Source organism: Armigeres subalbatus, chromosome 1 (genome assembly GCF_024139115.2).
Source record: "Armigeres subalbatus isolate Guangzhou_Male chromosome 1, GZ_Asu_2, whole genome shotgun sequence".
Lineage (NCBI taxonomy): Eukaryota > Metazoa > Arthropoda > Insecta > Diptera > Culicidae > Armigeres > Armigeres subalbatus.
Window position 1 is genome coordinate 13,862,212 of NC_085139.1, and position 26,284 is coordinate 13,888,495.

A 26,284-nucleotide genomic window follows, 5' to 3' on the forward strand; every position below is an offset into this window, starting at 1 on the left:
ATTTGCTAATTATCTAATGCATTGATCTCTTAGATTAGGTATTTTTTGTTTTCGTGACACTATCATCCTTATTTGCTATGAATCATTTTTAATTATTATTAATACATTTCAATTGCCTCTGCAGTTAGGATTTTTCCTCTGGTTTAATTGAACCGTGTAGGAATTATAATGATCTAAGTTTGAACTAAACTTAACCTAATTTATCATCCAACCAGAGAATGCGTGATTTTATGACAATCTTGCATGAATTCCATGCACAGATTGCATTAAGCTGAGGCCCATGCCCAGATTGCATTAAGTCAATATAGCGAGCCATTGGATTAGGTCTCTGATCACGAGAAGAAATAACTAGGTATGTTGTCTACATATAATCTATTTTTAAACTTCCGTCGAAGAACGATGCTTTATACTTACTTCGCTAACCTTATTTTGCTTACAAAAAAAAAATGGTCGGAGACGAGAATTGAACTTAAGCCCTCCACCAAGAGAATTGAACTTAACCACCTGCACCAAGACTATTTTAATCCTTATGTACGATGTGAATGGGATTATTATCATATAATCACAAGTGGAAGGGTAATAGAGATAGCAAAGGGTGATGATACACTGCGACTAGTTTCTATAGCCGCACACACGTTTATGGTGTAACTTGTAAACTGGGGGATAGAACTTCACTTCACCTGGTAATACGTTTAAAATAGATTTATTTAAGAATACTATTCAAATCTGAATTGACAATTTGCAACAGGAAGTCCTTTATTTATTCAAATTCATGTAAATAAGTGGCTATTTTCTTTAGCCGCACTTTTGCTTTTTAATGGATAAATGTTAAAATATTCATTTTTCGGAATACGTTCTGAATTTCAATAATCAGCACGCTCGATAATCTAGAAAATCCTTTTGGACATACTTCCAACCAAGTTCTTTAAAATTTCCATTTCAAAATCTTCTCACGCTTCCGAAACTGCCACTTTAAGCTCAGCAATGCTGTTGTATTGCTTTTTGTTGGCGTAGATCCGTCGAACAATGATTCCCCAGATGTTTTCCACTGGATTTAGATCTGGACTACGGGCTGGCCACCACAGGAGCTCAATTTTCCGGTCGTTAAACCAAGACTTTGTAGCGGAACTGGTGTGAATGCTGGCATTATCTTGTTGAAACACGATTTTTTGCGACGGTACTTAGCTTTAAACGGAATTAAGCAGCTGTTAAGAACCTCAATATAATCCGTCGAGTTCATCTTACAAGATGTGAATGCCAAATTAAGCTTTCCTGTAGCACAAAATCCAAGCCAAACCATTAGAGATCCTCCTCCAAAATTACGTCTGGAGAAGTACTCTGGTTCCTTCCGAAGATCTCGCCAATAGCTGGTAAATCCATCGGGACCATCTAAATTGAATTTCTTTTCATCGGAAAAGATCACCTAGAGTTTAAAAACGAACATTAAAATAATTTATAAATAAACAAAATATAGTTGGGCTCATTAGTTTAAAAAAAAATATTAATTTCACAATGATTTAACCGTGTCCCACTCTGCCGTAATCTGAAAAAGTGACGTATAGGCAATTTTCAAAAAATAGTGTTAACGAGTACTACTCATCAAGCTCTTTAACAGAAAACTGAAAAACATGCATGTTGTAAAATGGCTGTTACGTCACTTTTCCAGATTACAGCAGCACTGGCGTGCCATGTTGAGTCTGGCGAATTCTATTCGTTTCTGTTTATGCACAGGGGCTAGATTTGGTGCCTTGTTCATATTTGCCCGAATAATGTTGGGACTGGTCTGCAATGCCTTCCGAACTGTTTCTATATAGACTGGCAAATTGAGAATGGACTTGATTTTAGAGAGTGATATGGCGCAATTTGAGGCCAACTTCACAATGCTTCGCTTATCGCTCGGTGACAGCTCCGATTTTCTCGGCTTCCGTTTGGTCGTAGCGTATTTTTCTAGATCTTTCAAATAATTTCGTACGACTTTATCCGATCGACTGAGTCTACGCCCAATTTCTCGAACTGAAACACCTTCCTGCTTATAAGCTTCAATCATTCTATTCTCTTTCTCACTTAAAACACTTCCTCTCGCCATTTTCAAGCAATTTTAGTGGAATAAACTTTATCGAATTGAACCAACCAAAGCAATATTCTGTGCGCGGCTATAGAAAATGGACGCTCAAATTTTTGAAAACACGTTAAGTTAACAAATGTTACACAGACACTATCTGTTTCTCCCTGATATATGAAGCTAAAAAAAACTAAATTTATCTTCTAAACTTTAAACACTTAATCCATACAAAACTGTTATACACAACACTAAAACAAAATAGACACCCCTAAACGTTGTACTGCACATACATTGATAACACATAGTGATAACACGAAGTTGACCGAATCACGATTATATATATACCTAGCAATAGACAGGAGAACAAAATTATAAACCTACCGGCCAGTTAGTAGCCACTCGATATCCCACAATAAAGGTTGTACCAACCACGCGCGCGCGTTATTCGAAAACTATAAATCAATATAGAGTGCATATTAGAGTGGGGCGCAGATGTATGGAGAAATCCATCCAATTAAGTGAGATCAAGGTTTTTCTGAACTGTTCTGGGACCCCAATCAACTGTGCAAAATATGGGCACGATTGGTTGCACTCTCGCTTTCCGCATCGCCTTTCAAATTTATATGGAAATTAGTATGGGAAAACGTACTTTTTTACATTTTTGCTCTTAACGGCTTCAATTTATCATCAATCGCGTGACTCAATATGTTGGCATATAGTTTGAAAGATGCCGGAATATTTTGCCGAAGAAGGTACGTAGGTGGAAAGTCTACAAAAAATGTTATAATGTTTCGAAAATTGATTGTTCAAACAATATGCAAGAAATCAATGTTTCTGCCAGCACTACCGGACAACCTAAGGCCGGTCGCAATGCTGTTGGGTTTTGTATGGCGTGTTTGGAAATCAAACTAGAACTGAAACTAGCAGTTCGCAACGCAGAGTTGCAGTTTTATTTTTCGAGCACTTTTTGAAACTGATTTGCAACTGCTCGACTGGTCTGTTGTAAATAAGACCTGATTTGAAACTGGAATGAAACTGAGTTTCAAATTTATTTAATTGTGTTTGTTTGTTTGAGATGATGGACAAACTCATTGTTGTTCGTATGCGAGGTAAAAACTACCGCGAAAAATGTTAGTTTGTTTCGTTTTTGTTTTATGAAAAAATAAAACCAAGTTGCATTTCGTTTACAACTCTGCGTTGCGGGCACCAAGTTGTAGTTCTATTTTGACAGCTATAAATTTTATAACATCAAGCAGTACCAAACTGAAACTGCAACTTCAGCATTGGGACCGGCCTAAGGTTGTAAGAGGGCAAAACCCATCTTCCTTCTTGTCAGAATTTTTACTTTGTGAAATGATTCCGAATAACTCCCATTAGCTCCTAAGCCCTATAAGATCAATAATTTTGAAGTAACAGTCAGTTAAATTATTGGTCCACGTAGTTCGGCAGTGCTGGCAGCAAATATACTCTATTACCAATACAGTAGCCGTTCGATAACTGCAAAATGTTTACTTTTCAGTTAACGAATGCCGTTCGATAACTGCAACGCATTCTAGACGTCAAACGGTTGTCAATCGACGTCAGATGCAATAAAAGTGCATCTAAATGTGCAGCGCAATGCAGCTGTCATCGAGTCTGACATCAGTTTGAAAGTTTAGCGGTCCGATAACTGCAAAACTATTGCAACTATCGAATTGCAGTTAAAAAGCACTGCAGTTAAATGACTTGCAGTTATCGAACGTCTACTGTATAGTCCACTCTGACTGATTTGAAGAGACAATGCAGTAGCGCCGCGGTGTCACAAAAGGTAAGCAATGTAGTGAAGAGACATTCCGAGGGGTGCTTAAACGTATAATTCAATATGCAACATAACATTTCAAAATAATATGCTAGAAATCATCCCACGACCCCATTTTGATATCTGAGTTTAAAATAAAAATTTAAAAAAATGTAATTCAAATTTTCAAAAATTGTTAAATTAGTGTAATTTTCGCAATTAACGCACCCCTTGGCTATCGTTTTTAGGCGTTAGTTGCCTTTTGTGACGCAAGATGGCGTTAATGTGCTGTCTCTTGCCTAATATATGGGGATTTACGAAGTGGACTATATTGTTATATTGTTATATAATATATTTGCTGGCAGAATAAACTAATTTTCGCATATGATTTGAACGATCAATCTTCGAAGCGTTATAACTTTTTTCGTGGACGTTCCAGCAACGTACCTTCTTCAGCAAAGTTTTCCGGCATCCTTCGGGTTAAACTTTAACGCAATGTGCCACTTGGTTTACAATGAACTGAAACCTCTAGAAGTAAAAATAATAAAATACACGTTTTCCCATACTAATTTCCATACAAACTTCAAACGCGATGCGGAAAGCGAGGAAGCAACCAATCGGGCACAAATTCTGCTCAGTTGTTAAGGACCCAGAATGGTTTCGAAAAACCGTTGATTTGAAAAATGACCATGACGCCCCACTCTAGTGCATATGTATCTACCACCAAAATCGCTGTTTTCAATAAAGTGTATAGATGTAAATTGCTCCGATATGTTAAGTGTTTCTTTTGTGCCTAACTGATGGAAGAAAGGACTGTTTAGATAGATATTTGGGTGATGCATGTGGATTAGTGTATTATAAGGAAGGATAAGTGGACTGGAAGAAGGATTTAGTGCATTGGAAGGAATTGGATTGAACGGAGAAAGAAAGGATACAATAAGGCTGGATCTGCGTATTCTGACTCGCTGAGAGCCGTAAAGGTCAGTTTGCTCAACCCAACGAATCAAGCCGTAACATTGTATGGTGCCGTAATCATGATCTTTGGTTGAGTCAGGAGCCATTTCATAGGAGCCCTGTGTTCGGAATTTGGCGGGTATTGTGTACAGGATTCGTCATTTTGCTGTCAGTCGGAGACCCAAGCCATACCGCCTTTGGATATGAAATATTTCACCCGTCGGGACTGCACTCAAGCAATCAGCCACCCAAACTCACTGGAGGCTCATCAGACGATAGTGTAGCAGAATCACTCTTGTGACAGTAATACCCCACTGGTGTTTGTGTCTGGTGTCAATTAATTGAAATACAAGGCCCTATCCAAAAAGGCCACAGGTGAGTGGCATTCCAACACGATTTGATCTATTTGTGGGTGCTATTTTTCTCTTTCTGTTTTATTTTCTCGCGTATTGAGTGGATTGGTACTGTTGCTGCGAGGCTGGATATGATATGCGAGTCGGTTGGATTTATTGGCTAGACGATTCATCGATCGACAATAGCGAACGGGATTCTATGCGACATACAGAGTGCGAAGTTTTTGGATATCGGTTGGCGAAATTTTGAAAGAGTCAGAGTTTTGTACAGAGCAAATTTCGTTTCCGTCTGCAAGTTGCGGGACCTAAGCTGGTTACGTAATTCGTAAAAGGCCCTATTCGTAGCAACAATATGTCTTTTCACTTCATGGGAAACATCATTGTCACATGTCACAAACGTTCCAAGGTAAACAAATTCTTCAACAACTTGAAATACATCCCCATCAAGCACTACCTCAGCACCAACACCACTAAGTCTTCCTCTACCTCTACCTGTCACCATGTACTTTGTCTTGGTAGAGTTAATAGTTAAGCCTATCCTCGCCGCCTCCCTTTTCAGTGGGACAATTGCCTCGAGTGCAATGTTGAACAATAAATTCGAAACTTCATTACCCTGCTTCAATCAGCGTTGCACGTATCAGTCTAATCAGTTTCGCCGGGAAACCATGTTCGGACATTATCTGCCACAGCTCATTTCTTTTCACTGAATCGTACATTGCTTTGAAATCAATGAACGGATGGTGAGTCTGCAAGTTGTACTCCCGGAATTCATGAAGGATCATCCGCAGGCTATACATCTGATCTGTCGTTGATCGACCCTCACGAAAACCTGCCTGGTATTCGCCGACGTAGGACTCCTCAAGCGGTCTCATTCTGTTAAACAGGATACACTACAGGATTTTGTACACCGAGTTTAGAAGGGTGATCCCTCTGTAGTTGGCACACTCTAGCCTGTGCCCTTTCTCATATATTGGGCATATGAGGCCATCCAACCAGCCAACAGGCAGTTCTTCATCCTCCCATATTTTCGGGATAATGTGGTGAATTGATTGATGCAGCTGCTCACTTCCGTGTTTGAGAAGCTCGACCGGGATCTCGTCCTTCCCAGCAGCTTTACTGTTTTTCAGCTCGTTTAGAGCCTTTTTTACCTCGTCCAGCGTTGGTGGTTCAACAGCTTGACCGTTGTTGACTATGTCCATCCTGCTCCCTAATACACCTTCATTTTCACCGTTTCATAAATCTTCGAAGTGCTCCCTCCAACTGGCTGCCACCACAATTTTGTCTGTCAGCAAATTCCTTTCTCGATCATTGCACATGGCGTGTACTGGGACATCCGCTTATCGTTTCTTGCCATGTTCTCCTGCGCTTCAGCTATCACACTCTCTTCGTGTTGCCTTTTTTTCCTGCGGTAGATTCGTTTCTCTTCTGCCCTTGCTACACTGTACCGCTCTCTGTTGGAACGGGTACCAGCCACTAGCATTCGACTTCTAGCAATATTTTTCTCGTCCATCACTCGCTGGCACTCCTCATCAAACCAACCTTTTCGTTGGCTTCGCTGTTGTAGCCACAGCTTCGTGGATATTTTCCCACAATCTGTTGACGTCGCCAGATCCGGTGGCATCTCCTTTCCGCTCGTCCAGCTTCTGGTGGTACTGTTCATCAACTCCTTCAACTGACAAGCGTTGGATATAGAAACGCATCGTTCTGTTGTTTCGTGAATTCGTGACGCTGGAAAGAAGCGCCCGAATTTTTGCCACTACAAGGTAGTGATCCGAGTCAATGTTCGGACCTCTGGAGAACCTTACATCTATAACATCCGAGAAATGTCGTCCGTCGATCAGCACGTGGTCTATCTGTGAACAAGTGTCTCCACTCGGATGTTGCCAGGTGTGTTTGCGGATATTCTTACGTGCGAAGTAGTTACTGCTGATTGCCATCCCTCTAGCAACAGCAAAGGTTATAAGTCGCAGACCATTATCGTTGGTAGTGGAATGAAGGCTTTCCGTACCAATGACAGAGCGAAAGAAACTTTCTCTTTCGACCTGCGCATTTCACACTGTTTAGTATTTTACATACTCAAATTTTCTTTATTCAATCAAAATCTTAGAAATTTTAAAATCTTAAAAATGATATCTGGCAATGATGTAATAACCTATTCATTCCTTCTCTTAATATAACAATTGCTCGAAGTTCAAAAACTTGAGCGATTAGATTCAACTTGCTGTAGTGCTTCGAAGAGAGGGATAATGAAGACAATTCATTATCTGCATTTACCCCCATATCAGAGGGCTAGATATGTGCAATATTTATGCAAAGTATCAAATCTCCTAGGGGGTTTAGCTAGATCCTTGGTGGGGCTAAAGCCCCCCCTAGCCCCCTGTAGTTACGACAATGGAGACAAGACAACCACGCAGTACAAGAGCACAATACGGTCTGATTATAGAAACGATAATCATATTCTCTCGTTATTGAATCGCGAGTATTGTATTGCCTCTGGTTCATCCGAAAACCTCTTCACCACCCACCTGGTTTACCAACGACTAGCGAGCGTTGGAGCGTTTTGACAATGTTGTTTACTTTCTGCATTGAACAAAGAATAATTTCACGCACCAAAACTTAGCGAACCACCAACTAAAAAGTGCCTCAGCTAAAGAAAACCCAAATTGCAAAAGTTTTCTGTAATGCTACGTTTAGACAAAGCAAGTGAATTGAGCAAGTCGCATGAATCGAACGCGAATTGAACGTGTAAACACCCTAATTCAATTCACTTGAACAAAAAGAAAGTTGAACATTTTCCGCTTTTGGCAAGTCAATTGAATTCAACTGAGTATGCCCTGTCAAAACGTAGCATAATCGGTGTGAAACGCTGTTGCTAGTGGTTCGAATACCACCAGTGTGTCATTAGTATAATCTACCGTATTTATCATCATCATGTTCTGCGATATGTATGTCCGCATAAATTCAGGGGTACGTCTCAAATAATGTGAAATTTTAGAAGAGTATAGCTCTCATGAAAATGGTTGAGAGCCGCTCTGCCGCTAACCACAAGTTGAACTCATCTGTATATGGCATCCATATACAGATGTACTCGACTATAGCGGTTAGCGGTAGCCCTACTCTACACGCTTACTTCAGTTCACCCAAATATGGGTGAAGAGTACCTAAAATCGTCAAAAAGTGCACATACCTAGATATGGGTGAACTGCCATTTACCCATATTTGAGTACAAATGGTTCACGGCAGAATCGGTAATGTTTACCTATTTATGGGTATCCTATTTTAGGTGAAATTGACTCAAATATGGGTGAACCCAGGGGGGTAATATGCGGTGCATCGCGCCTCCTCTGCATGAAGTATGAAGTAAATGTAAATAAACAATCCCACATTTTTTTCGTTAGTTAGCAGTAGTGTAGGTTAACCAATATCCTACAAGATTCCAGTTCGAAAAATGTTACACTTGCCAAGCGGGGTGGCCCAGGGTGGCCCGCCTTTCCCAAGCGGCGAGGCCCGGATAATACATCTTAGGTAGGCTTGATTTGTTCGTGGATGACAGGCTTACTCCCCCCCTGGGTGAACCCGAGGGTGAACTAATTTGTTATGGAAATTTAAAATCGTTTTGGATAAAATTAAACAAATTGTTTTATTTATTTCGAGATTAATTTATAGTTCTCGCGAGAGTTCCCGTTTTTACATAAATTATCATTATTGTTTTTGGATCCCTGGCAGTACATAACTGTAAGAATGGTGGCATGTAATTTCGGAGCAGAAACCGGAACAGATGTTAGTTGGCACGAACGAACTAATATATCCATCAGCAGCAGGTTCGGTGCAGTATGGTGAAACGAACGTCACTTGCATCAGGAATTGGATTACCACTTAGCGGACAATAAAGTCACATGTTTAACGACATGCTGCTCCGGATCTTGTGGCACCATGGATGATGGTATAGCATCACCAGCTGTATATAAGATTCAACAGCGGTTGCTTCAGAATAATGCGAAACAAACTGTCATTCGCAGCATATCTAAAATCAAAATGAAATCCATAATTAGCCCATTGCAAATTGAATTTTAATCAAATAACTTACCTTTCAAATCCATATCATTGCTCCGAATTATAATTCAGTAACAAAAAAACTTCCTTCCGCGGACGCTAACTCTTGAAGTTCTTGACCAACTCCGTCGCTTGGACTTTTCGTCCATTTTCATTGAATTGAATCTCTTTTTGTTTCCTCGGTTTCTATCTCTGCTCACTATGTCCCTCTCAATATCCCCCTCAATATCTTCCTGCAGCGGTCAACTGGGTGGTTCGCTGCGCCAACGAATCTCCCAGTGTGCTGATAAAATCTCATCAATAACTAGCGGCCGTAGAACAAGCGGCACCGAACACTCCACCGGTACCTTAGTGATGACTTTGCTACGGTTTCGTCGGTCATATAGATTTTTTTGTTCATGTTTGGTTGAGCCATTGGCTCCAACACTATACAATCAGTATTACGTCAGTTGGAAAGGACCTGCCGTCTCGACTGATTCCGCTTGTATTTCCGGTACGCTGGTAGGGATCCGGCGATTATTTATGTTCCGAGAAAACTTCTACAAATGGAAAAGGGTTATGTTTCGTTAAAATAGAGTGCAACAATTTCCGGAGAAATGTACTCACCGAAATTAACGCTGGGATTGTTTTCCTATGCACAAATCTACTAGGAAAATCAATTTAGGAAAGATTCAGAGTTTGTGTTCATTGAAATAGTGTGGTTCGGAGGTTCGAGAAATACTATTGCAAACAAAACAAGATCATTTTTTCATCCATATATGAGTAAAATTCAATTACCTATCTTTAGGTAAACTCGCTTTACTGATAATATCAGTAAATTTTACCGATTTTATCCATAAAATTTACCCATAATATAGGTAATGCGAACAATACCTAAATATGGGTGAACCAAGTACCTATAAATAGGTAAACTGAACTAAGCGTGAGAACATTCTTACTTGTGGTCAACAATCAAAACGTGAATCACGCGAAGCTTCGTCGCAAGTTTTATTCCGGCATTGTATGCTATGCTTTGTGTTATTGCGTGTGATCATCAATCCATCCCAGTGTGTATTTGTGATAACAAGGGACGTACATTTTATGACAGTTGGATCTTATATCTCTTTAAAGAGGTTATGTTTGAATTAAGTGTTGTCACTCATATAAATCCCATTATTATGTGCTATTATGGAAGAAATTCTCCACAGATTAATTGCCTTTTTTATTCAAGAAACTAAGGTTTCCAGTCCGACATCATTGTGCCACTTTCGTTGAACAAACTTAAATCCTTAACTTAATAAATCCTTCGTCAACAATATGATTTTATCATTTTGTTTCGAGTTACTTAACCTGATGCTGAGACACAATTAAATAAACTTTGGTCCCACCAAACTGATGATGACGTTTCTCACCGTCGTATCATCGACCATCATCGACGTCGTCCGATCAGTGTGTGCGTGTGTTTTGCGCGCTCCTCTTGTTCGTCATCGAATTGGAACTGGTCTTGCGATGATGATTATTCATATTCGATTGCACACATCAGAGGGACGGACTCTGCCATCGCGAAATCGAATCGGAATCGCGTTCAGCAATCGCGTATTCGCGAAATAAAGAAGAAAGTGTTTTCCCCCACGGTGGCCCCAAACTTGGAATCAGCTACGGCGGACGGAGTGTGTTTTCACGAGGTGGGCACCGCGGCCAAGCGGCTCAGTTCATCAGTGTTTAGTGAAGTCGGACGACGACGACGACGCCGTCGTCGTGGTAAAGCCGTGATTGGAACAAAAAGGCAGTGCGTGTAATCGGCGAAAATATTGTGCAAAATAATCGTGCAGGTCGTGTTCGGTCGTCGGGGAATATTTACGACCTTACGGAACCGAACGGATAGGCCGGCTCGTTCCGTCGTCCGACGGTTCTTACCCGTGGACAACGTTTCATTAGTGAGGTGAAAACAAACGCAACATCAACATCCCAGTGGCAGTAGCGGATTGTACGCGGAACATCCGCGAAGTGAAATCCCGTTGTCGTAGTTTGTGTCAGTCAGAGCACAGTAAAGTGTCGTGGCTTTTATCTCTGCTAGCTACTTCGTCGTGGGATATTTTGACAAACACAAGTCATTGCCTTCTTGAGTTGATGCGCGATTTGTCATCAGGTTGCTCAGTTATTTACGTTTTTTTTTGCGTGGTGCTGAATTGGAGAGTGATAGAAGACTGAAGCACAACGAAGCACTGAAGATTGTTCCGGAAAGTGAGTGCCTTGGCTGAGGCGAAGATCTTCAAAAGAATAGTGAAAAAACAGTTACGTGTGTTCAGTTTACATCCATCAGCGTTTAGTGAAGAAAAAGAATGCTAATCTGAGGCAAAAACCTGATATTACTTTTATTTTGAAGACAAGTCAGTTCTAGAAGGAATTCCCTTTGGACACGGGTGTTTATGTGCCGAATGCGAACTAATCTTTGATACAGTGGCTTTCAGTTTTTGGCAATCCTGTTTACATCTTCATCGATATAGACAACAATATAATAATAAACTTTATTTCCGTTCATACATTATTGAGGATGAAAAAAATCTCAAAAATGAGATTTATTTTTGTCTTCATTATTTTCCCTCAAATCTTTCATTGTTTCTATCAGAAATTTAAAATTTCAAAAATTAAAATATTTAAAAACATTCAGATACTAAAAATGCCTAAGTCAAGGAAGGGTCAACTTGGAAACATCACATTTTTAAGTCTAAGATTTTTATACTATGTTTTTACATTTTGTGAATTCCTTCATGTATAAAGTTAGACGACACTATCCTAAAGTTTAAAATTTGTTCTTAGGCCGTTCCGTCAGACATATAATTACTGAAATTCACCTGTCACTGCTTCCGTGATAAAGTGCAGTCTAGCTATTGTGTACCCAACTAATATGAGGTCGCATATCGTTTCCCATCCGTTCAAGGAATGATAGAGCCAATAGGAGTGATAAGAGTGAAGATTCGGTATCGTGACAACGGGAGGTCACGGAAGGGACAATCGTTTTGTGTTTGAATAATTGATTGGCCCCCTTTAGTCGGGTCGGGCCGGTCGTCAACGAGTGCGCCCCAATCAATATCTACAGGCTGTGGGCCGCGGTGACGAGGCTCGTGGTTTGTATGTTTTTGTGCAATTCCGAGTTCCCCGTAAACCAGTGAATGTGGTGACGCTGGCTGCGCTCCTTCGCGCGAGGAGAGGAACTGTAATTACGACGAATGTGCGGTGGAGACGGTTGCGGTTTGAGCGAATGGCGTAAAGCAAAGCAGCAAGTAAAAAAGCAACCAGTAGTTACCTCTCCTGGGGTGACGTATTACAGTGGCTTACCGATTTGTTGGAAACAAGTCGAGTATTTCTTGCTTTATTTGTTTTATGGACTCAAACATTCCGGATTGCCTTCCAAGAACTTTGAGTTCGTGCCGAATTCTCCGGAATCTGCAGAGATTTTTTTTATTTCCACGGGAAATATTTTGATGTTTTCATCAGAAATTCTTTGGAATTTCGCGGAAAACTTCTTTACAACTACAACGAAAATTCATAATTTCCACTAAAAATGTACGGTATTTTTTTAGAAAATTCTTCCAAAAATTAACGAGAAATTCTTTTTAATTTCTTTAGCGCAATTTTCCTGAATATTCAATTCTGAGTTTCCACAAAAAAAAGCCATCTGAATTTCTACTGAAGATTCTTTTGAACTTCCACTTAAAATTCATTCAAATTTTAATAGGAAAATTATTCGGATTTTGTACGGAAAACTTCTACAAGAATTACCATCGAATATTATCCACAGCGCCTTACGCTCAATTACTTCAAAAGCTCTCCGAACCGTCTAACGTTACACGAATCAGGATCTTTAGTTTTATCTGTCAGCAAATTGACGGGACGATGGCGATATCTTCCTCCGTACGCCATTGACAGTCTCATAAAACCTCCGCATATCGTTCTTCTTCATTATTCCCTGCGCCTCATTGATCACTGTTCTTCGTACTGCTTTCATTCCTTGCAGTTGGTTCGTTTTCAACTGCTTTTGCTTCCTTGTACCGATCTCTCTTCAACCGAAAAACCAAACCAACATCCAGTTTCTGGCAACGTTCTTCTCGTCTGTCAATGTCTGACACTCCACTTACCAACCCGTCCTGGGCTGCCTCTATGCAGTAATACAGCTACGGTATTGACGCGTCCTGGGCAGATCATGCTAGCGCTTGTTCGAACCAGCGTTTTAGCTGGTCAGTCCGGTCGCTCAGTAGCTGACCAGTTACGGGCATCGTTGCATTAATCTTCGCCCCGCTTAAGCGTTGTGACTATCGGAAAGGAGGCGAATCAGTGGCGTTGCCAGAAAAATGGTCTGTGGGGAGTGGGGGTTGGTTTCTGAACCCTTTTTTTCGAAATTTTTTTTTTTTAAATTTTGTCTCTGGGGGGGGGGGGGGGGGGGGTTTGTCCAAAACCACCCCCATCCCCGGTTGCTGTGACTTTCTCTTCTTCGTCGGCGAGAGAGTCCGCCCACACTCGCTTGTCCCGTCGACCAGAGCCGAGTACCCTTGGCACTGGCGCTCTCTGGTGACAGTTCCCACATCATGCTAGCAACCAGTTCCGACCACTGAAACGCGTCCCGCTGGATGACGAGATGGTAGAGCCACACATGACTGGTTCAGTTATGTACCCCTCAAAAATGGTTAGGAGTGAGCGCCTTTGAGCTTCAATATTAGAAATATCTCGTCAGTCTACCGCATTTCATCATCGAGCGCCTTTAGCAACTCCTTCACTGACCGGACCAACCGCTCCAAGACGCCTCCTCCATTTCTACACACTTATTTTTTCGCCGAGATCTCAACATTTTTAGTTTATTTTCTCGAGGTGGGTACCGCCAAGTTTCAGCAAACATGATTTTTGCCAAGATCTCTGGTAAAGTGACGTTCCGGCTGCTGAGATACGGTAAATATTTTACTGAGAATCAGTAAAAACAGAATTTTCTACCGAAGTTCAGTTTTGAAATTTACTGAGCTACAGCGGAGCTCGATTTTGCCGAGCACCCAGCACTAAGCATTCACATTAGCGTTCCAATTGAATGTCCCACCTGTCTCCCCTCTCTTGAGCACTCCTCTCCTCCGAAATCTGCAACGCAAACGTAGTCACAGGCAGCACCATTGGTGAATGTCGGGATTCGAAATCCGGAGCTTCGCAATCAGTAAGAGGAAAAACCGTTCCGTTCCAAATAAAGTGGTCTTTGAAAACAGAGAGTCAACAAATTAGAAAGAACAGTGTGACTTCTTGGCCAAGCATTTCGCATCCAGTTTTGAACCAGAATTATCTTCTGACATCGAGGCTGTTTTGGCGGCTTCAAATGTTTATTGAGATCTGTGGATCCTGATTCCTGATACGTTCGAAATAACGACAGCGATGATTCTAGCAACGGACACAACCAACCAGGGCGCCAAGAGAGAACGTGTAGCATTCTAATTTGTTATTTGATACATGGTGATTGTTGTTTCTTTATGTTTGAAACAATTGTAACGTAGAGTCTGTTACAATGGCCGTAACAAACAAAAACTTTCACTGAATTGACCAAACGCTCCGGAAGGTCGAACGTCCACTTCGTTTCCGTGTTCGTTGGTTGGACTGCGCAGTCATCTCTAATGCCCTGCATAGCCTCCATTACTTCCTTGCTGAACCCTCGTGAATTCGTCCCGCTGCCGGAGAAAATCTCGATCGGCCGAGAAGAACTTCCTCGGCCGATAAAGCTGTGTGTCGCTATCAAACACAACCGAGTTGTGAGCCCGTGCGCCACCTCCAAGTGCGAACGAAGCAGAAAAACGGTGCGATCCATCTCTTCTCTGCGTTCTATGGACAACAATAACGTGATAATGCTGCAGCTTTGTTATTCAGCGATCATCCGGTAGACCCACTGGGAATTGCATATCAAAGGGAAGAAACGCCTGCCCTACTCGAACCTTCATCCTAATCGAACCAGGCTCGCCTACCAGTGCACAATGGGGAAAAATGTTCAAAAGGCGAATAAATTCAATATCTTGGTTCGGTACGGGCGTATTGCGTTGAAATTTTGACACAAATCGTAGAACTTTATGTGGAATTTTATTATTTAATATTTAGGTTAACTGCACGAAGCTAAAAGACCTCGTTTTAGTGGGTCACTTTGTACAGCGGACTGGTCTTCTCGAGTGCCATCTGGCTTTCTGGAAGGTCTTTGTTCCTCCACAGCACCTTCAGCTCATCAATAAAACTCTCCGATTGCATTGTCTTCAACAAACTCGTTTTGCCTGCTCGAACTTCTTGTGCTGCAGTGATACTTGAATCAAACTTCAACTAACACGCCATCGATTGTACCAGAATCTAACACTTCGAAAAACGGTTGGAGTCCACAAGAACCGTTAGTATCTTCCCGTTATGTAGCAACAGATGAACCCAAAGTTCCGCAGTCGCAAACCATTCCCGGCAGCAAACCATTCTTCAGCCATTCCTTTTTGCCCTCGTACCCTGCTGGCATCATACTCCCACGCTGTATATTTGTATTTCAGGATTCTTACCTCACTTTGTCAGCTGCTCTGCCACGTTCAGTTTCGTCGGCACCGATCGTCAACCTGCCAAAATCAGAGTCAAAATCTCTTCTATACGATCAGTGCGTCACTTGACCTGGGCTTCCAATAACGGTGCTGACGTGAAGCGTCCGACCGGATCTAACTGAGCAATTCTCCTTGGAGACTTCTCGATAATGACTTTCACGTGTAATGAGTTTTCCAAGATATATGAATTCGTCGACAAACTCAAATCGCATCCCAACAATTTCCGCCTCGGGACCAATATCGATTGGACTGCCACGTTTTCTGCCAGCTATCAGGTACTTAGTTTTGGCAGAGTTTATGTTCAGTCCTATTCTTCCCGTTGAAGGACACAAAAGCCTCTTCCATTGCTCTGCGATCTACACCAATGATGTCGATTGCATCCGCAAAACCAAGGAGCATGTAAGACATGATGATGGCTTCTTTGCACATCATATCATCGGAAAGCCATGTTCTATTATTATATACCACAGCTAGTTCCGCTCGAAAACCGCTTTGATATTCGCCGACAAAACGGACATCCATCATCCATCGTCTGCTAAATAGAATTTGTTGGAATACCTTGAATGCGGTAGTGAGGAGTGCTATTCCTTGATAATAAGCACAATCCAGTCTTTGCCCTTTCTTGTAGATAGGATATATGAGGCCATCAAGTCAGCTCGAAGGCATTTCAATCACTTGGTGATTTTTTTCGTTCAGCCTGTCTCTCCCAACTTTAGGAAGCTAGGTCGGGATTCCGTCCTTCTCAGACGCCTTACCGTTCTTTAGCTCTCGAACAGCTTTTATCACAGCTCTATAACTCTATAACAGCTCTACTGCTCGTTCAATCCTGATTCTGGTTGTGCCCTCTCTGTCCGATTGTCCATTCAACAATAGCTCAAAGTGCTCCTTTTACCCAACCCTTCCGAAGCTGTCATTGATCATGACATTCTTTATGTCTCTCTCTGTTTTGGCTTGTAGCCGCTACTAGCATGCGGCTCCTGGCCGGGTTTTTCTCATCTGTCGCTCTTTGGCACTCCACGTCAAACAAGCCTTTCCGTTAGTTTCCTTCTGTGTTACTAAGTACCTCTGTGACTGTTGGATTGACCGCCTCGTGGACCTGTTGCCACAATGCGTTCACATTTTCTCCAGTTGGGTGCGTCTTTCGATTCTTTCGACGAGCTTATGCGCGAATTGTACCGCAATTCCCTCGTCCGACAGTCGCTATACGTTCAGCCGTATGATTCTCTCACGCCTAGAACCGGTGTGATGCGGGACAGACTTGCGAGCATCTTACATACCACCAGATAGTGGTTAGAGTCGATATTTGGGCCTCGGAAGGTCCTCACATCTATGACATCTGAGAAATGCCGATAATCCTCCAATCGTCATTTGGGTGGCTCCAGATGTGCTTTCGAATATGCTTGCGTGCAAAATAGGTGCTACAGATAGCCATTCCTCTGGCTGCGGAAAAAAAATACTAGCCTCAGGTCGTTGTCATTTGTAGTTGCCTGGAGGCTCTTATTACCAATAACTGGGCGAAAGAACGCTTTCCTTCCGATGTGCGTTTACGTCACCGATGATGAATTTCACGTCGTGTTTTGACATTCTCCGTAGGTCTTGTCTAGATGATCATAGAACTCATCCTTCACATCATCAGGTTTGTCGTTGTTTGGTGTGTATGTATTGATCCTACTGTAATTGAAAAACTTCCGGAGGAACTTCTGGAGGAACTTCCGGAGGAACGCCCTGGAGAAACTTCCGGAGGAACTCCCTGGAGGAACTTGCGGAGGAACTCCCTGGAAAAATTTCCGAAGAAACTCCCTGGATGAACTCCCTGGAGGAACTTCCGGAAAAACTCCCTGAAGGAAATTCCGGAGGAACTCCCTGGAGGAACTCCCTGGTGGAACTTCCGGAGACACTTCCGGAGGAATTCCTGGAGGAACTTCCGGAGGAATTCCTGGAGGAACTTCCGAAGAAAGTCCTGGAGGAACTTCCGGAGGAATTCCTGGAGGAACTTCCGAAGAAAGTCCTGTAGGAACTTCCGAAGAAATTCCTGGGGGAATTTCCAAAGAAATTCCTGGAGGAACTTCCGAAGGAATTTCTGGAGGAGCTTCCTAAGGAATTCCTGGAGGAACTTCCGAAGGAATTCCTGGAGGAACTTCCGAAGGACTTCCTGGAGGAACTTCCGAAGGAATTCCTGGAGGATCTTCCGAAAGAATTCCTGGAGGATGTTCTGAAGGCATTCCTGGAGGAAGTTCCGAAGGCATTCCTGGAGGAACTTCCGAAGGCATTCCTTGAGGAACTTCCGTAGGATTCCCTGGAGGAACTTCCGAAGGAATTCCTGGAGGAATTTCTGAAGGAATCCTGGAGGAACTTCCCAAGGAATTTTTGGAGGAACTTCCGAAGATATTCTTGAAAGAACTTCCGACGGAATTCCTGGAGGAACTTCCGACGGAATTCCTGGGGGAGCTTCCGACGGATATCCTGAAGGAATTCCTGGAGAAACTACCGAAGGAATTCCTGGAGCAACTTCCGAAAGAATTCCTGGAGGAATTTTCAAACGGACTCTTCGTGGAACTTCCGAACGAATTCCTGAAGAAAATTCTGAACGAATTCCTTGAGGAACTTCCGAAGAAATTCCTGGAGGAACTTCCGCAGAAATTCCTGGAGGAACTTCCAAAGAAATTCCTGGAGGAACTTTCGAAGGAATTTCTGGAGGAGTTTCCTAAGGAATTCCTGGAGGAACTTCCGAAGAAATTCCTGGAGGATCTGGAGCATTCCTGGAGGAAGTTCCGAAGGCATTCCTGGAGGAACTTCAGAAGGCATTCATTGAGGAAATTCCGAAGGATTTCCTGAAGGATCTTCCGAAGGAATTCCTGGAGAAATTTCTGAAGGAATCCTGGAGGAACTTCCCAAGGAATTTTTGGAGGAACTTCCGAAGATATTCTTGAAAGAACTTCCGACGGAATTCCTGGGGGAGCTTCCGACGGATATCCTGAAGGAATTCCTGGAGAAACTACCGAAAGAATTCCTGGAGGAATTTTCAAACGAATTCCTGGTGGAACTTCCGAACGAATTACTGAAGGAAATTCTGAACGAATTCCTTGAGGAACTTCCGAAGGAACTCCTGAGGAACTGCCGAAGAATTTCTTGGAGGAATTTCCGAAGGAAATTCTGGAGGAACTTCCGAATGAATTCCTGGAGGAACTTACGAAGGAATTCCTGGAGAAATTTCCGAAGGAATTTCTGGAGGATCTTCCGTAGGAATTCTTGGAGGGACTTCCGATGGAATTCGTGTAGAATCTTCCGACGGAATTCTTGGAGGAACTTCCGAAGGAATTCCTGGAGAAACTTCCAGAGGAATTCCTTTATTTGTCTTCTGTGTCTGATCTGTCTTATTTGTCTCATTTTTCTTATTTGTCCTATTTGTCTAATTTGTCTTATTTACACCAGCACCACTGTTATTACCCAAATCCTTTCCAAAGCTTGTGTGGAAATCTTGTACAGAAATCCTCTCACGGGAAGTCACTAGAGTGTTGTTCTAGAAACGGCTCATGTTTTCATTTTCCAAAACCAGCTGGAGCTTGTTTATATTGATCTCCTCATTGCGTGATTGATCGGCGCTGCTGCTGTTCTCTCGCCGAATCACTGTATAAGTGGTAAATTGCTTCCCCATTGTTGCCAATTCCTTTTGTTCTCCATTTACGGCAAATTCTAAAGCAATTGTAAACTGCATAATGTTGAAATAATTTTGGCGACACTGACAACGTCATTCTGGCGGGCTGACTTGGGAAATTTTCTCTCTCAGAGAGTGCTACCACGTGCTTTTTTTAACGAAAAACCCTTCCCTCAGACCTTAATTCTCAACACGCAGATGCGATCACACGCAGATGCGATCTAACGATTCAACGCTGCCGCTAACCACTGTAGTAAATGTTTTTTTTTTTTTTTTTTTAACGAAGGTAATGGAAATCTGCAAACAGACACCTGGGGAGGCGAACCCAGGTAGTGTGGGGATGGGATCACCACTCCCGACCCACTAAAACCAACTCCTTCCTCTCCAGTCATTCCCCCGGCCCGCAATTAAGCAATACTTCGGGGGAAAGACTGTAGTAAATGTGATACTAGCAAAAGGTCCAACCCACGCTATATTCCGACTTCACTTTCTGTAGCTGCACTGATTCTTGTACTCGATGCAGCAGAGGATTATGAACCTTCCCGCAATTGTGCATCACACACTGCATTTTCGAAGAACGCCGACCTCCGTCATGTTTGTTCAGATAGGCTTCTAATGGTATATGCCTCCCGGCTTCTCTTAACTGCTCTGCGATGTTCAATTGCTTGAATTCCTTGGAATTCCGATCGGATGAGCGGTCCGTTTGCAAATCCAGCCAGGCCGGATGGTCACATCGCTACGAGAAAATTTGCTTCGCTTCTGGTCGGATTCGTGCACATGTACAAACTTATTCCCATGACTATGCTTTCCTAAGCCGCGTCCGCGCGTTCATCGACAGCGTGGTGAATTCCGGCAACTATGTCGGTCGCAAGGTTGGTGAACATTATCCGTAGACCGGCCACTCTGCCCTGCTTGTACCGGACCCTATCCAGTTTATAGCCCGGCGGCAGTATCGAGTTATTCAGCGGTGTGCTAGGCCCAGCAGACTCTCCGTAAACCTCTAATATTATGTCATCGGCGAAGCGAAGGAAGAATCTTCAGTCTTTAAACTCCGTCATACTGGTGGTCTTTTAGTCGAGCGGCTTCTAAATGGTCGCCCTACTGCTTCATCATGATGCCGAAATTTATAAATGTCCACATCCAATCCGCTCTAGTCGCTGGAGCGGCCCTCACCTTTGTCAGCAGCGTTTTCAACAGCTTCTCTGAATTCCCAAACAGACTGCAAAAGTTCACTCTTTTGACGCTGCTATCGAATTTCTTCCAGATATCTTCTTCGAATTTCTTACGTCGTTGACCGGCCTTTGCAAAAACCTACTTGGTATTCGTCGACTAAGGACTCGTCAAGCGGTCAAGCGGTTTAATAAATATACTAAACAATAAATACACTAAACAGGAAGGACGCTAGCAGTTTTACAGTTTTTCTACTCATTTGAGGCCTCCTGAAACTTATCCAGCGCTGATGGATCTATGGACACTAGGGTGGCTCAAATTAGTATGAAAAAACACTTATTTCAAATTTTTTGCTCGGAAAATCCTCTGGAAATTAGATTTTTTTTTTTGACTGGCGATCTGCTTGATTTAGTTTACTCTAGACTTTAGTTGATGTGTTTATTCAATTTGATCTCATTATCTGTGACTCCAATAGATTGCGAATTCTATCCTAGGCATAGGATGTTGTTGGATGGAAAACATTTTATTTTTGGAGCAAAACTCATGTTCATGAAATGACAGACACAAAGCTTTAAACTAATAACTGTAAAAGTTAATAGATCCGTTTGAAAGAAGATTAAATTCCAGTAGGAATGTAGACATTGTAGAGCCATTGTAGAAAAAGTATAACTGGTCCTTCGAAACAGGAGTGATGTTTATTGCGTACAAATAGGTTAATTCACATATTGTTGTCTTTATCGAGAATAAACTATTGCCAAAAACAAGCCACTAAATACGGTAACCCACTGTAGCATGAGTGAGCCTCGAATCCTCGAGCTCGGGCAGTGTTGCCCATAAAAGTACAACTCCAACTTCAATTTCAGCGTACCTATATCGGAACGACATCACCGACGATGCGATGATGAAACCACCGGAGAACGGCGCTGCAACGACTAAAGACACTTATGTGCAAATACGGTGAAGAAAATTGAGGACAGCCGGTGACAGCAGTATGAATTCAATGTTTATCGAACTGACTGGTTTGTTACGATCGCGAAAATATTCAGTGAAATTTAAACATCAGCAGAATTGAAATTAAAATCAACAACGACCTCCCCACCTTGTGGGTACTATTATGGAAGTAATTAGGGACTAACTGGTCCACTAGTGCCTTCAACCAAGATCTGATGAAACCCCAACACTCACACCTGGCATCGTCGCCGTATCGCTATTAGTGTGAAGTGCTGTGCGCAGTAATAATGCAAGAAAGACTGATTCATCCTACCCTTAGAGTGTAATTTGCAACCAGTTTGTGTTTTTGTTATCACTTAAGTGCACACCTCTCGCCCTTGTGTATTATTCGAATGATCTCAGAGACTGTATTCAGTGCTCACGCGTGAAATTTGTTTTTATTTTGCCGAGGAATCACACGAGAAGAGTGGATTTATTTTTGAAATCTCTCCCGACCCAACGACAAACCTCCGCAACGCAAAATGATCTCCGGAAAGAAAAACTACGTCGAGCAGCTGCTCCATCTGGCGCTGACGTTGAGTCTGTTGCGGGTGGATCCGGAGAACTATCTTGATCTGCAGTGGGAGACGCGTCTGGCTGGTACCGGCGTCGGCGGCTGGCAGCTGGAACTCCGAGCCGCTCCCCTCACCGATCAGACCTACGTCAACCGCAAAGCTCTACCCTCGATCATCGAAGATCTTGCCCGTTTCGACACCCAATACAATGTGCCAACGCACTTCGACCTGCAGACCTATCTGCTCAACATACAGAACTCTAACTCGACCAACCAAACATCTTCGGCCAGAGCTTCCTCTCCTGCCCCGGTGGCCACCCAGGAAGCTCCCAACTCCACATCGTCCGTAACCATCGACCTACCAACGTTCGAATCCTTCGACACAGAGGACATCTTCCTCAGCACGGACCCCTTTGCGGACAGCACTTCGGTGTTCGAGCAGAACATGGCCGATCTGAACGACTTTGGCGAAGCCCCCATCAATACGTACGCCCTGGATGCGATCCCGCTAAAAAACGAGCCACCTCCCATGTTTGAGGATCTGATTCGGTTGCCTTTCGAGCCGAACTTCTTCCAATATCACGATTTTGATCAGGAACTGAACGAACCCAAACTGGAAGAGCGATCGGAAGCCGGCAGTTCGCACGAGTGTTGTCAATCGTGCGACGCCCGTTCGAAACAGGTCAAAGTGAAGGAGGAACCCCTCGGGGATCAAGAACCTATGGAATCGGCCGCCAACGACGTGGTCGTTAAGCAGGAGCCAAAAGAAGAATGTTTAGAAATCAAGAAGGAAGAACTGGATTCAGATGATTCCGAGCAGCAACAGCAGCCAGTGACGGCCGAGCTCACACAGGAGGTAAGTTTTCTATATATGCAAGCAATCGAAAATTGAACACGTGGGTTTAGCCTGCGATAACGTCTTTGTTCGAGACGATACCCATACACCATCGAAAACCCCTTCATTATCAAATTGACGGAAAAATCTTTCACTTTCACGTGCTAATTTTTCCATCGTTCGCACTTGGCGAAGCTCAGGTTGCCTCTCTTTGTTGGTCGTTTCGGTCGAAAGCGAGCCCAAAATTTATGGCGCTCGGTTCGCTTGTTATTGTAGCGTATCGAGTGGAGCCCCAGCACTAGTGGTGGCGTCGCGTTTGACTGGCCGGCCTGGCCAGTCTGTCTGTCAGTTCAGTCAGTGGTGTGGTGGTGCATGTGTTGGTGCGTGCTCATTAACACACCTGTGTATCTGGCGCTGCTGAGCTTGGTTGGCGCCGGTGGTGTATGGTATTAGGACGCGGTCCGGTGCAATCGGTTCATCGTATCGGACGGGACCGGTAGGTTGGATGCCACGCTGGACTGTATGGGCTGTTTAATGTTAATGCTTGTTTTGAGATAAGTGTGGTTCTGCTTCTTAATTTTTAAATTGGGTTCTTGTTAGCAAAAGTTGCTCAGGTGTTGTGATCTCGGTATTTTCCATACGCATCTTGGGAATTTTCCACGCATCTCTGTCTGTTTTTTGATGCAGTTATTTTAGAACATGTGGTAGATAGACGGAAATATGTTCGCTTATAGATTTTTTTAACAGTATGAGCTTCATCACTTGATAATGAATATCTGATGTCAAAGATAACACTTGAAAAACATTGAGAAGGCTGGCTGCCTGAAAAGGCTATTTAGGCATTTTTTGTTATTGATACAGTACGGGTACGATCACCATTTTAGATCAAACTCTATTTCTTATTCATATTTAGAAAAACTGAATTTCTTTTTCTTATCATTATAGTTTGACGAAACTTTCGAAAAAACAGAAGCTTGGGATTTCAGTATAGAATCTGAAATTGTTTTATTGCGATGTGCATCCTCAAACGACTGCTCAAAGATAAGGCGTGTCGCTACAATGTAGGTCATGATGAAGGTGATTGTGTTCACTTTCCGGTCCGTGTTTGGAAATAAATTGCATATTGATATGCTTATTGGAACTTGTTGTCTGGGGCCTCATTGCGCATCTCCTTTCGATAACTCTTTCGTATGACAGTTTGCATGGTTTACTCGTTTCGAGTCGAGATGCGCAATGTCACCCCTGTTCTAAAGGAAAACAGTCGAATTAACTTCTTCCAGCCCACACCTTTTTGAAAGAATTAGATAGAAAGGAATCACCCTTGAAAAAAAATGCCGAAATTAGAGGAAAACTTACTAAAAAAATAGTTACTTGATTGTTTTTTAATACTTTCACTATTTTGATACCCAAGAGGCGAACCAGTCCCCGGCTGAAAACCTCTTAAATAAAGCTATAATAATAATATTTTGATACCAGGTGCAAAATTTGATGATGCTCTACCGACACCATGGGCCCAAGTGCTCTATCTTGTTGTATATCCGCGGTTCTCAACCTTTTTGCCTTTCTCGTACAACAAAGTTGTACCAAAAGGCTATCATTTCGTTCCAAAATTGATCTTTTTAGAGATAATTCGGAGACCCATACAGGGTGGCCAGTGAGTCGGGAAATATGCGGGAATTGAAAGTCCATCCGGGAAATGCGGGAAAAAGTCGGGAATTTCTAATGATATATAATAATGAAAATGATATTGAAACCAGCATTCTTTAATGTCGAGTCTATAGCTCTTCTCGGTAGTGATGCTGGAAAGCAACATGCCACCCAAGCTTCGGCAGGTTTCTAAGACCAAGGATATCCAAGGAGAGCCCAAGAAACTAATAAGCATTTTGCTGCAGTTTGTGGATTCCTGAAGAGGATGCTTGATCGATATAATCTTGAAAGCGACTCGAGTTTTGTCTGGAGACTTGTCGATATTTTGTCGAGTATATCCAACTATGTTCAATTCCAGGCACGCATCTCTACAATCTCTGGTCATTTGTTGTTCACATGTTAATTTTATCACATGGCTGTACAGGAGAAATGCTTTAGATTAATGGACAGTGTTTGATTGTAAACCAGCATAAGGATAAAGGAAGAACTGGCATAATTAATAAAGTATGATGTCATAACAAGATCACGATGTGTAGCAATAGTAGAAATAATCAAATCAATAATACACCAATGGTCAAGGTAAAATAAGTCTCAAGAACTGAAAATAGATTGAGAAAAATATAAGAGATAGGTAACAAGTAAAGGAAAACATGAAGGTTATTATTATTATTATTTTTATTAAAGTGATTTCCTGCAGTTACCAAATGTTGGTATATACCAATATACCAAATCGTTGAACTAAACAAATATCTGTCTCTCTGTGTGTATGTGTGTTCGCATATGAATAATCGAAAAACATTAGCGAACTTTTCATATAGTGATCCTCAACCGATTTTCTTGCAACAAGTTGCTTTCGACGGGGAACAAACCAAAATTGCAAATTGCAAACAAAATTGCTCAATATGATTCCATCAAACACATAAAAATCTTTCAATGTATCCAAAAATTTGTTATAAACGAAAGAGAAAGATCGTTCTTTTGGTTTCCATTGTTCTACTTCCTATACAGGGCTGGTAGCGAGTCACTTTTTAGTGACTTGGTCACTATTTTGAGCCTAGTCACTAAAAAGTCACTATTTGCATCCAAAAGTCACTAAAGTCACTATTTTTCGTAAAATGGTCACTTAAGTCACTATTTTCGCATCGTTTCGCCGTTTGTAAAAAAAAGTTCAAAATAAAAATAATTTGTTCCTACCATTATCATCAATTAAATCAAAGGTAAATCCACAGACAAACAGACATAACACTCGTCAAATTTCCATCGTTCACTGATTTACTGGTCAATTCAAATAATCATTAGTTGGCTAATCGATCACTCTTGGCGCTCGCATCGGATTTGCTCTAGTTTGACGTTTACTCACTACCGCCATCTGGCTCGTGATTTGCCCAACTAACTGAAATCAACAGATGTCGTTAGTATTTGAACGACGATGAATGTGATGAGTGAATTTTCAATGTGTTATGTCTGTTTGTCTGTGGTAAATCTGTAAGCAAAACATATAAAGTTTGAGAAATTGCACCAAAAAAAGCTTCAAGTGAATTGAGGAAATCGCCAGGTTGCTTGCATTTCATGTAAACTATAATCTTCTTCTCCATGAATAAAGGTTGTTAAAATACGAAGTGTTGAGAACAAAATTGAGGAGTACTGGAACCAGGCTTTTTAATTAAAAAACGACTGTGCGTAAATACCCTATAAGGTGACTGAA

The 26,284-nt window shown here is 42.2% G+C and overlaps 1 protein-coding gene across 7 annotated transcripts in view; it reads left to right on the top strand.

Annotated features, from left to right (window-relative positions):
- The window catches only part of LOC134222039 (segmentation protein cap'n'collar), a 309,662-nt gene that overhangs the window by 38,230 nt on the left and 245,148 nt on the right, over positions 1 to 26,284 (top strand). Inside the window, exon 1 of one of the 7 annotated variants that reach the window (XM_062701192.1) lies at positions 21,457 to 22,953. The exons of the other annotated variants lie outside the window; for them this stretch is intronic. Within the exon in view, the coding sequence (XP_062557176.1) occupies positions 22,066 to 22,953 (888 nt within the window). The 5' untranslated portion in view covers positions 21,457 to 22,065. Of the gene's footprint in view, positions 1 to 21,456; positions 22,954 to 26,284 lie in introns of those variants that run through there. 7 annotated transcript variants of the gene reach the window in all.